Source organism: Halichoeres trimaculatus, unplaced genomic scaffold (genome assembly GCF_033239565.1).
Source record: "Halichoeres trimaculatus isolate MK-OKI-2021-1 unplaced genomic scaffold, fHalTri1.1 fHalTri1_scaffold_21, whole genome shotgun sequence".
Lineage (NCBI taxonomy): Eukaryota > Metazoa > Chordata > Actinopteri > Labriformes > Labridae > Halichoeres > Halichoeres trimaculatus.
In genome coordinates, this window is record NW_027437199.1 from 12186389 (window position 1) to 12199032 (window position 12644).

General features: G+C 42.4%; 1 protein-coding gene across 6 annotated transcripts in view; it reads left to right on the forward strand.

The window, feature by feature from the left end:
* The window catches only part of sbf1 (SET binding factor 1), a 70083-nt gene that overhangs the window by 44404 nt on the left and 13035 nt on the right, over positions 1–12644 (forward strand). For all 6 annotated transcript variants that reach the window (XM_074697732.1, XM_074697733.1, XM_074697737.1 and 3 more), the window contains 18 exons: positions 2509–2586; positions 2978–3091; positions 3199–3327; positions 3425–3523; positions 3764–3971; positions 4246–4358; positions 4452–4601; positions 6379–6447; positions 6557–6718; positions 6881–7146; positions 7260–7432; positions 7512–7585; positions 8862–9054; positions 9155–9282; positions 9437–9612; positions 11726–11862; positions 12100–12307; positions 12408–12604. In XM_074697732.1, the coding sequence (XP_074553833.1) occupies positions 2509–2586; positions 2978–3091; positions 3199–3327; positions 3425–3523; positions 3764–3971; positions 4246–4358; positions 4452–4601; positions 6379–6447; positions 6557–6718; positions 6881–7146; positions 7260–7432; positions 7512–7585; positions 8862–9054; positions 9155–9282; positions 9437–9612; positions 11726–11862; positions 12100–12307; positions 12408–12604 (2674 nt within the window). The remainder of the gene's footprint in view (positions 1–2508; positions 2587–2977; positions 3092–3198; positions 3328–3424; positions 3524–3763; positions 3972–4245; positions 4359–4451; positions 4602–6378; positions 6448–6556; positions 6719–6880; positions 7147–7259; positions 7433–7511; positions 7586–8861; positions 9055–9154; positions 9283–9436; positions 9613–11725; positions 11863–12099; positions 12308–12407; positions 12605–12644) is intronic.

The following is a 12644-nucleotide window of genomic DNA, read 5'->3' on the forward strand; positions in this document are numbered from 1 at the left end:
ATTTATTTCTGTGACTGCTTACTAATTGCTGCACCTTTTGGGATCTTTCACATCTGAAAGAGTCATTTTTTTCTAAGCGTATCTAAAAATAGTTCAACACATCATCTGTTTTCCCATGTTAAGGATAGGTTTGGAAAAACACCTGCAGTTGTTGCAGTCTGTTTCCTGTCAGCAAACTTTCACTTTTATTCACCTCTATTTAAAATGCGCTGCTTCCAGTTATCCTCAAGGTGCTGACCAAATGCCAGAAATCCTCTCCTCTTCACCTCATCCTGTATAGTCTGGTGCCAACGGTTTTATTGTTGTTGCAGTCAAGATGAATCCCTTCATTTGATCACTGACTGCTTATGAAATGAGTTTCTGGAAAAAGATTGACAGAGTTGGCAGAGTTGCACAGGTTTGTGAATGTGACGTCACGGAGCCTGAGGGTGGGATGTGTTTGGTTTGGAGAAGATGTAGTTGGCATTCATTGCTTAATATCAGCTCTGGTGTGCCAAGTGTGTTGGGAAGCCGAGTAAAGACACAATTTTGGGACTCTAATCTGATATTCCCATGGATTCTTTACAAGTTTTAAATATTTGTAACTCAGAAATGCTAAAAATGCTGTCTCTTTCTGTGCAGGCGCCAAGTAAGGCTCCAAATATCTATCTCTAAAAGAGCTGCAAACTATTTAATATCTGCGCCCAACAAAAATATACTCACTGCAATGAAATTATATTCAAGTTATTTGTTTGTTTATTTTTTAACTAGTGTATGAAAAAGCTTTATAAAGAAAAAAAGCAGGGGGATTTTTTTCCTCTTGGCCTTTGATGTTTAAAATAAAAAGTTAACATTTAATCTCCTCAAAACATCCACCTTATGTTTGTTCAATCAATATATTATGTTGTGAAAGTCCTTCACCCCTCAGACCTGCTGCTACGTAATTAGTTATTACACCACTCTCCCTTCATGTCTTTTACTTATCTGCTAATACACAGACACACAGTGCCTACCAACCTTGCAGTGTGCTTCTTTTATCTTGATTGTGTCCTTTCAATCGTTTCATTATCTTGATCTTTCTCTGCTGATGTTGTTTATTTCCAAAAAGTCAATCGAAACTGTGTTTAAGGTGACCTCCCCCATGCCCATCAGTCTTTCAGATGCCATTAAATTCCAAGTAAGGTGAAGGAGAGCTGATCTAATTTTTTGGCTACAACTTTGATAGACTTTGGATGACCCTAAAGGCAGCATTTTTATGTTTCAAAGAGTCCCTAAACTCAGATTCACCCTTAACCAGAGGATCTTCATGCCAAAGAGGCTATAGCTCAGAATGGTCTGATCTTATAAACAAATACTTTTGAGAAATCTCAGTGACACTCTTCATGTTTTTGTGCTTTCTGATGTTGGTTGCTCTGTGTGCTTCATAGCCTCTGACCTGGAGACTCTTGTTTTGTTGTCATCATTTTGCACAAATGCAAATAAATCTGGAAAGTTCACTGGGTTAAAGGGCTGAGTCCTCAAACAGTGGACACCAACTTAGATTCATAAACTTTGCTACAATTAGACACAAAAGTAAGTTCAGTCAGCTCACAGAGAGGGAACTGACCTCCTTCTACAAAAAGAGGACATATAACTAAAAAGCTGAGGTGTGTGTGTGTGTGAGGCAGGTGTTTCATTTGTTAAATTGCTGTGAAACACTGGTCAGAGTGAAGGTTGCAGGAAAAGTGATGCTGGAGATTGTTGGGGAGCAACCGTGAATCAGGGCTTAGCTGCTGCTCTCCTCTTACAGTCACAGATTAATCTTCATGTGCTGGCCTGAGTCTGAAAGATGTTTTATCAGTTTTGTTTGCTGGTTTGGCTCTGGGTAAGCTGTTACAGCTACTGTGTCAGTCTTCATGCTGTCATCTTATTAGAGTACAATCAATCTGTAAAAAGTCTGAGCATCAATACAAAAAAGAAAGCTTGGATTCTGGTAAAATAGTGTTTGTTGTTTTTTTTATTTTGTTTACAGGTATTTTTTTCCATAAAGAAAACTGACAATAAGTTACCTTAACTAAAATTAAAACAAAGTTGAAAAAAAGAGAAGACAGTTGGGGAAAAGTTGCAGATAGTCTGTTACTAAGATTGGCTACCCATCAGCTGATGTGTGTTTGAATCAGTTCACTGCTGAGCCCATACATTTCCAGAAAAGAGTGACAAGCCCACGTCAAGATTTTTTTCTCACAGTTGACTCGACTCAACTATCAACTCAGTATTATTCAAATATCAGTTTAAAAACAATCACAAGTGAAACAAAGTGCTGTACACAAATAAAGAAGACATTCCATAAGAAAATTCAGTTTTGATTTATGGACTCATCGTACATTAAGGTCAGTGTGACTCATCATGAAGGAAATCCTGACTGAGGTTACTCTTCTGTTTCTAGTTTACTCTCAGGTCCGGTCACACTGGGACGACACTGGATTAGAAGGACGGTGGGAAGCAGAAGCAGTCAATGAGTGATTAATCCTCTTCTCCTGTCTCTTGTAGGTTTTGGATCCTGAGCTGGAAGTCGCTGATCATGCCTTTCCCCCTCCTTCCACACAACCCTCTGCACTAAAGATCCAGGTAAGAAAGTATTCATGGTACTTATTCTTTTTTAATACTTTGATTTTGATTTGTGGTGGACTCTTTTTTTTTTTCTCTGGAAACCTTGAAACAAAAAACCTTAGTAAGAAACTCAATCCCCCTCCTTTAAGTTTTATGATTTCGTAAGTATCTACTCCTTTTCTTCTGCAGCAAAGAAAAAGTGATTTTTGATCAAACAATCTACAGAGATTCATGTCTCCAGTATCAGATCTGTGCAGAGGCTGTTGTGTGTGCACGTTTTCTTCATCTTAATTTGAGTTAGAGACAGCTCCATCACAATGAGTCTCAAATGTGACTGGATTAAGCCAGGAAGCCCTGGATAACTGGTGTTTTCCAGTTGGCTTTAACTGGACTGCTTTGTGTGTTTCAGGACAAGGAGATCCGGGGAGTTTTCCTCTGGCTATTTGCTCGCCTCTTCCAGGGTTATCGCTGGTGTTTACACATCATCCGCATCCACCCAGAACCAGTGATCCGCTTCCACAAGGTCTGTAAATGATATTTCTGTGGATAATGACTCAATTGTGAGACCCTGTGAGAAACGAAGGCTTTAAAAGATGCTAAAGGAGTTTTCTGCTGTGTTTGTGTCCATAGGCGGCTTTCCTGGGTCAGAGAGCGCTGTCAGAAGACGACTTCCTCATGAAGGTGTTGGATGGCATGGCGTTTGCTGCGTTTGTATCAGAGAGAGGGCCGCCTTATAGAGCCACTGACCTGTTTGATGATGTAAGTCTGTCAACACATTTCATGTATAAACCTTCTTTTGACATATTTGGCTCAGATATTGTGAGAATAATCACACTTCTTTGTCCCGTTTCAACAGCTTGTAGCCAATCAGGTGGAGCGGATACGACAGGAGGAGGCGTGTCCACACAAAGTGATGAACCACATTAAGGAGCTGGCTGAGCAGCTCTTCAAAAACGTACGATTCCTTGATGATTTCACTTCAGCTTTTGTGTTTTCCCTCTTCTCTTATTCAATTCCTCTAGCTCAGGCTTTTTTCTTTCTTGCCTTTTATCAACCAAACTAATTGCATGGGACACACATTGTTCTCTCCTGTTGTTCTGCTCTTGTTTGGTTCCTTCTTTGTTTTCCTTATCGTGACAGTTTCTCCCTTTGTCTCCTTTGTTTAATTCCCTCACTGTCTTTCCTTCCCCTACAGGAGAATCCCTACCCCGCTGTGGCGATGCACAAAGTCCAGCGGCCTTCAGAGAACGGTCAGACTTCTGCACAGAAGCAGTCTCAGTTTCCCATGTTGGATGACGTGGCGGTGCAGCTCTTCATCGACCACGCTGCCGCCAAACTCAAGACAGCACCTCCTGTGGTCAAAGCAGAACTCAAAGCCATGGTGCCGTCTGGGCCTCCACTGGGTGAGCTGCGATTACTATTACACTATTGTTGATCACGCTAAAACCCCTGATGTTGAAAGAAACTCTCAAAAGTTAATCACATCAATCAAAAACAACAGATGTTATCACTAGAGGTAAAACTTTACCACAAGTTGGACATTTAACCTTCTACCTCAAGCTTCGTGTGTGAACTCTTAACTCTGACAGCCCGTCTCTCAGTGTGTGTTTAATGGGATCAGGTTTTGGTGCTGCAGTGATGAATGAGAGTGTGATCGTTTTGCTCTGGACTCCACAGGAGACATTGTGGACCGAAACGGCAGCGTGATGGCCAACAGTGCCCGCAGGCTGGAGGTGGTCAGGAACTGCATCACGTACATCTTTGAAAACAAAATGCTGGAGGCCAAGAAGGTAAGATGAGAAGAGTTTCCTACATGTTGATAAGATAGACGCAGTAAAATGTGTTATTAATGAAGCTGCTGTGCTTGCTCTTTTACCTCACAGTTGATGCCGGCTGTGTTGCGAGCGTTGAAGGGTCGTGCAGCCCGGATTTGTTTGACCCAGGAGCTGAATCAGCACGTCCTGCAGAACCGAGCTGTTCTGGATGATCAGCAGTTTGATTACATCGTCAGGATGATGAACTGCACCCTTCAGGTAGAGCATGCTGAGAATTCAAAGTTAAATTCAAAAAGCCACTCAACTTGAAGTTCAAACAGGGGAATGAAAAACAAAATGTGTGAATTTAATCTTAGGATGCAGTCACACTGGCCATCCAAACTGTGCCATACTCAAGCATAATTGCCCTCAGCAACGCCGTTTTCCCTTTTGGAGAGTACAGCCAGCGGTCACACTACTCCAGTATGAACCAGAGTTTAGGCACACACATGGCCTGCCTACGTCATCATGAAGTGTCTGTTTACATCAGGGGTCCCCAAACTTTTTCCCGTCAGGGCCAAACAACTTTTCCCTTCTCTGAAGGGGGGGCCAGGTTCAGTTTGTAAAAAAAGTGTGACAATCGCAGAGGTGTCCAAACTTAAATATTTATTGTTTCCCAGAAAGCCAGGCATAACCAAATATTAATAATTCTTTCTGGGATCTTGACAAGAAAAAAATGTGGAGGCGGGCCGTATCTGGCCCCTGGGCCATAGTTTGAGGACCACTGGTTTCCATGAAGCATGATCTCATCACAGTCAACAAGGCACAGAGACCGCTACTAAAACTTTAGAGACTTTTTGGCTTATCGTTATCGTCGTTTTGGTCTGACACAGACCTCTGACATCCTGCTACTATTTAAAATGATTGTGGAAAGGAGCAGTCGCAGCAATCATACGTCATGGATCATACTTTAATGTCCACCTGCTTGTGCTTGTGCATGAAGTGAACTGGGCAGAAGCCATCCTCTGAAAACAAACGCAGTCAATTAATTTAATTTGGACAGGGAAGCTAGTAACCTGAAACATATTTGTTTGTTGTTTAAAGATGCTCAGTCTTAGCCTGATGTCAACATACTGGTTCTCTTACAGAAATTATACCTCTGGCTTTAAGTCTATGGTACAGCATGACAAACTATCCGAGTGTCTTTGTCTGGTCTCTCGCAAGAGGGAGCAAACAAAACTGAGTTTTCACAGTCAGCAATGAAGCTCAATGAGGGTCAGTCCCTCGCTTGTTGTTATACAGTAGGATTAAAGATGTCAGACAGTTCATTTAAAGGTCAACAGAAAAGAACAAGTTTCACAAGTGCACGTCTGGATTTTATGCTAAGTGCAGTTTAACACTTCCCTTTATCAGATCAGTGTTATCAGTCAGATGCCAGCAGATGTCTACTGGCCACTTTCTCTGTTCTGTTATGAAAGTCAACTTAAAGATGTACACATATCTTTTAAAAAACACACTGTATTTGAAGATCATATTTCTTCTTTTTCAACACAAATCATTTTTTTCTTTGCAATGTTGTATTAAGGTGTTTTTTAAAGCCATAAAGAAAAGACTGTTCTGTTTTTAATCAAGCCTTTCTCGTGAAAACACTTTGTCCCAAGTTGTTCATGGAAGAAGGAACCGTTGACAACAAACTATGCTGAATGCTGAAGACTTTAGGACTTCATGTTTAGAGATGTTTTACATAAACAGTAGAAAACAGTAAATTGTTGGGCGAATGAAAGCACAAACTTTTGTAAACCAAAGGTGCACCTTTTGAGAATGCCTCAAAAAAGTTGATGTCCTCAAGGATTTCCTGCTCTTTCCCCTTTAAAAAAAATGCCCACTTTTTTTAAACTGTTAAAAAAGGGTTAACAAAGACCATCCTGTACAAAGCATCATGTTCAGACAAGTGTGGACAGGGAGGATAATAATCATTTACCTCCATTTGTAAAGATTTTTTTAGCATGATGTTGTGAAATGATTGTAACATGATTTCTGGCTTGTATCTTTCCAGGATTGCTCACATATGGATGAACATGGCATCGCAGCAGCCCTTCTTCCTCTTGTTACAGCATTCTGCAGAGTGAGTTCATCACCAGGAACACATTTTTCATTTCACATGTACAAACTGAAACCACAGTCAAGATTAAAAGGTTAAGCTTAAATGGTCTTCTCCTGTGTTTATGTGACAGAAACTGGGTGCAGGCATCACTCAGTTTGCCTACAGCTGTGTTCAGGAGCACATGGTGTGGACCACCATGCAGTTCTGGGAGTCCATGTTCTACAGCGACGTGCAGAACCATATCAGAGCTCTGTACCTGGAGACAGAGGACGGAGAGCCGCAAACCAACTCTGTGAGCACCTTTAGGTTACCTGAAAAATGCTCTCACACTGTGTGAAAAGTTTTGAGAGAATATTCAGCCCACTAATAAATCAGCCCTCCAACCTGCTGAGCAGACTGTCAGTTTTTTCCTGGGATAATTAATCATAAATAAACTCCCTCTGATTTGTCCCAGGAGCAGCAGGACGGGTCAGCCACTGGGAGGGAAATCAGCGCACTGGAGCTGGCGTCGGAGCAGAACCGCCTGTGGCCGACGCTCAGCAAGGAGATGCAGGCGGAGCGCGTGCAGAAGGAGGAGAGCACCGTGTTCAGCCAGGCCATCCACTACGCCAACAGGATGAGCTACCTGCTGCTGCCACTCGACACTAGCAAGAACCGGCTGCTCAGGAGCTCCGGCCTGGGAGATGTGGAGAGTGTCAGCAACAGCTACGTCACGAACAGGTACCAACGACCAGTCACTGGTCTTCATGAGAATCAGACTCTTTAATTAAACATATCCCGGGTTTGTACAAACACTTCAAATATGAGCATTAAAATACTTTTTGTGTTCACAGTATTGCAGGCAGCATGGCAGAGAGCTACGACACAGAAAGCGGTTTTGAAGACGCTGAGAGCTCTGACGTTGCCAACTCTGTGGTTCGCTTTATCAACCGCTTCGTAGACAAAGTGTGTAATGAGAGCGGAGTTACAAACGAGCACCTGAAGGCTCTCCACACCATGATACCAGGTAGGTACACACTAAAGTGCTCCAGACTTACATCAAACCAGATCTCATGGATCTGCTAATCCGACGCTCTGGTTTTCAGATATCGTTCAGATGCACATTGAGACGTTAGACGCAGTCCACCGGGAGAGTAAGAGACTGCCTCCAATCCAAAAGGTAAACAAATCCTATTTTTACATCCCACTGGACAAAGACCACGCTGAACCCCTGCAAGCCCCGCCCACTCCCCTCTCCACCACTCCCTACAGCTCAGGCTCACAGTGTCACAGCAGGTACGTCTGTCCTCCTGGGACAGAAGCGTGTGACTCACTGCACGCCTGAGCAGTGCATGCTGGGTGACTGCTCTTTGTCTCTCCTGAGTGACTTCAGTGTGGCGTTTGCGTGCAGTGTGCTGGAGAGGGAAGACGGCGACACTGAGCATGATGTGACGTGTTTTGACGTTAACTGAAACACTTGGGTGGGTCGTTGAACCGACACATCCTCCAAACATCTCTCACAGTGCTTTCATTTTGTTGCATGAATCTTTGAGTCCTGGAGCTGCAGTTTTGAGCTGTGAGGTCTCAGCTGTTCAGTTCCCACAGAGGAAACTCTCTTTTCCTCGTTGTGTGGCTGGAATGAGGACTCGGGTGGCATTAGTTGTGCAACAGATTACGAAACAAGTCAGCAGAGTTGTAATTCTTTTCCTATCAGAGGTGGAGTTCCTTTAGGAAGTTCTCTGGGCCTCACAGAGGAACTAAAAGTGATGTAAGAGGCCAAAGGACAAAGACAGCATCACACAGAGTACTGTGTGTTACAATCAAACTTATGATCCTGAAAAAGTTTTCAGATTTTTTTAAGTCTTAATTTAAAGACGTGTTACAGAGACACCTTATAAATGTGTGCTTAATGCTAACGTTTAGGGGTGGGAGAAAAAACTGAAAATCAATATATCTGGATTTTTTGTTTGGCAATACCAAAATCAGATTCCTTGTCAATTTTTTTTTTTTTTTCAAATTCTTCATTTTAGACTTGAATGATTATCTGTATTGGAAAAAAAAGTTACCACTTTTCCCAAGCAGAGGATGAAATATTTCTCTTTGACTACATTGATGTTTATTTTATGGGAAAATATGGCTCCTGATATAGTCTCTAGACATAGTCATCATCATTTCACTTTTTCACGTTGTCTGGTGTTAGAAAAGCAAACTGAAAATATCGAAGAATCGCAATTTAAATCGAATCATCACCCCAAAAATCGTAATAAAATAAAATCACCAGAATAGCATATCGTCCCAGCCCTACTAACGTAACGTAACCTCATCCTGATGGGTGCAGTGGTTTGGTCTTAATGTTTAAACAATAGAGTCATGTTTATGAAAAATCTACAGTCTCCCATCTTCCTCCGCTGCGCCATTAATCTTTCTTCTCTTCATCTCTTTCTGTCTCCTTTCAGCCCAAGCTGCTGAGGCCCACACTCCTACCGGGTGAGGAGCTGGTGATGGACGCCATGCGGGTCCATCTGATCCCTGATGGCCGTGAGGAGGCCACAGGGTTGATGGGAGGTCCGCCTCTACTACCTGCTGAGGGCGCCATCTTCCTCACCACCTACAGGCTCATCTTCAGAGGCACGCCCACCGACCCACTGGGTGAGAGCCTCAAACACATTTGAAAGGTCTCTGTCTGTCTCCATAATGCGTGTCAGCTCTCTAAATCCTGCTTGTTGTCTCCTGGGTGCTCCTCCTGCAGTGGGTGAGCAGGTGGTGACCCGGTCGTTCCCCATCGCCTCTCTGACCAAGGAGAAGAGGATTTCAGTCACTATACCCATGGACCAGTTCGTTCAGGAGGGGCTACAGCTGCGCTCCTGCACCTTCCAGGTACATTTAAAAACCTGAATGTTGTTTCCACTTTGCTGATGTTATTGTGCAAGACAAAACCAGAATAAATAAACAAAAGTGATCCTGCTCAACTTCTGCCATGATGTCAATGTAACTCGTCTTTGCTGTCTTTGATTCTTCCATCCGTTCATAGCTGATAAAAATCGCGTTTGATGAGGAGGTGGCATCAGACCTGGCTGAAGTTTTCAGGAAGCACATGCACAAACTGCGTTACCCTCAGCATGTCCACGGCACCTTCGCCTTCACTGTGGGTCAGAGCGGGAAGCTGGTGGTGGAGCACAAGACCAAGGACAAGAACCAGTCGCTCAAGTAAGGAACTGTCTGTGTTGAACAGAGGACCTCAGTCTTTAGAAACATTACCTCTCATTTCTTACCACTTTTTTTTAGAAAAAAGGTAGATCTGTGGTTTTATTAGAATCACATTTTATATTTCTTCCTTTTTTTTTTTATTTTGGTGGCATTTCATGAGGAAAAGCTTGATTGGTTTACTAAAAGATGAACCATCAAAGACAGAGCAATGACAGCTAAGTGAGACACTATGATAAGAGATGGTGCCGCCGAAGTTATGAAAACAGGTCTTGTTCAGCAGTTGTGTGATGCATTTGTTGAACACATTTGTCTCCATTAAATCTTACCATCAAAGTGGAAGATGAGGTATGTTGTAAATTTTGTTTTCTATAAGTCAAACTTAGTGTCAGGGGTCTTGTCATTCTCTCTGAAACCCTCCATCAGTAACATGAGCTCTGACTTTGGGAGGAGCAGGCAGGTCTTTAAATCACTCATAACTTCTCTGACCCTGTTCATTATGGTGCAGTACCCCGAAGGTGACACGTCATGCCTCACATCTGTAACTGTCTATTTATAGATTCCACGCTGCCCCAGATGTAGCTGCGATATTTGCCCTATTTATGGAGACAACCCACCTCGTATTTTTGCAGGCTAGAGGTTAAAGGTTGCTGTGTGTCTTTTAACCAAAGGGCTGGATGTAGGGATGCAGTGAGACCTTGTTTGCTGCTACTTTTGGGAAGCCAGATGTTGAGGGTACTCAGGGTGTATGAATACAGAATTAATCAAAATAAGTTTCAGATACAATTTAAAAAAACAACTTTAAACCAATATAGCAAATACAGCACATAAAACTTTGGTTGATCTGTGATGATGAAGACTTTTACCTTCAATTCTAGTATAATTTAATGTCATTTTTTGTTGCTTTTATTTATTTAACCATGAAAAAAAACTGTGTTAAAAAAAACTGTGTTAAAAAAAGACATCAGAATAGTTTAAAAACCCTCTGAAAAACATAAGCATGATGCATTAAAAGTTCATTGTGTTTAAATTTTTATAGAATATATTAAAATAAATAAATATATTTTGTATTTGTAGAAGGAAATCTGAGACACAGGAAACACACTCTAAAGGCAGCTCCTCAAAAAAGCATCCGATAATTTGAACACAAGCTGCTGAAGCGCCATGCCAGTCTGTTAAACAAACCTTTGCTCCCTCAAGATTTGGCTGCATAAACCTCAACTCAGTGTGTTTAAGGTATAAACAGGTTTTTCTGCAGAAGGGGTTAGATTTCCTCTTAGACTTTGCATGTTATACGAGTCATGTGCCTGCATGTAGAGTGTCCTCAGTCATGAAAGTCGTCAAGTGTGAGAGTAAAAACATTAAAAGCTTTCAAGTATGCAGAGAGCAACGCTCAATTCCAACCGATACATTTTCTGCTTTTTCACCTCAGCTCTGGATGCTTATCATCCCCGCGGCAGAAACCTGCTGTTTCCTTTTCTCGTTTTAAATCTTAATTCAAGTTTTTAAAGCATCAGAGGAAACATTTGAGTGACTTTTTGTTGCCTTAAATGTTTCTCTTTGTTAGCATTTAATAGGTTAATGTCCTGATCCTTACACAATGGGAACATAACCCTCTTTATGCAGTGCCACAGCAACCCCTCTCAGCCCACATCTACACACACTCACACACACACACACACACACACACACACACACACACACACACACACACACACACACACACACACACACACACACACACACACACACACACACACACAGGCAAAGTGCTTCTCTCTTTCTCTTCCACAGAATGAAAGGAGCAGAGAGAAGCCTTTGAATTATTCATCAGCGGAAAATGTGGTTGTCGTTTTATCAGCACGGTCGTTTCCATGCTCTTTCCATGAATTTGTGTGTGTGTGCTTAAAAGAAAATCCCATTCAGTCATATTGATACACACTGCAGCTGTGTCTCATGCTAAACCAGCAACACATCAGTGAATTAATGATTATTGGTTATGTGGGAGCCAAACGCACTTTTGTGTTCAGGCAGCAAATGCAAATTCCAAGTATCTGTTGATGATTAAGATCTCTTTCTTTCCTCATTCTTGTTTTTTTTTTTTAATCTTTACCAGGACTCTTTCTAAAAACCTGGTGAAGACTGCAAAGAGGACGATTGGGCGTCAGTATGTGACCAGGAAGAAGTATTCTCCGCCAACATGGGAGAACAGGAGCAGCTTCCAGTCAGAGCTGGACGAGGATGAAATCTCAGGTAAACACAGGAGAAACTGAAAAAGTGTTCCCAGATTACACAAAGGTTTTACAGAAAATCCAAAAGTTTCACAATATCATTACTGTGTGTTCCTGTGAGCCATCTCAGATCTGTGAAGCTGTTAAAAAAAATGTCATCAAAGCATTTTTTTTTCTACTCCAAGACTTTGTCGTAATCAAAATTTAAAAGCTCCACATTGGACCTGGAGATTAAACCCTCTTGTGTTTCCTTTCTCAGTTTCAGAAGAAGTGGACCAGAGCTCCCTGACCCTCTCCTCCACCATCCGCTCATCCGACCGGCAGACCATGAGCAACGTTGTGGAACGGGCTTGTTGCCGAGACTACCAGCGGCTGGGTCTGGGCACGCTCAGTAACAGCCTGACACGCTCCAAGAATGAACCTTTCAGGATTTCAACCGTCAACCGCATGTACACCGTCTGCAGGAGGTGAGGGATCACACACAAACACACACACACACACACACTGACATGTAAGAAGTAAGAGTTGTTAAGTTCCTAATGACACCTGTGTGTGTGTGTGTTACAGCTACCCTGGCCTGCTGATTGTGCCTCAGAGCATCCCGGACACGACCATCCAGAGAATCTGCCGGTGTTATCGACAAAATCGCTTCCCTGTAGTCTGCTGGAGAAATTCGCGAACAAAGGCCGTCCTGCTGCGCTCTGCAGGGCTCCACGCCAAGGGAGTGGTGGGCTTCTTCAAGTCCCCCAATGCCCCCTCTGCAGGTAAAAGAATAACTAAAATAAAAAAATAAAAAAAGCAAAA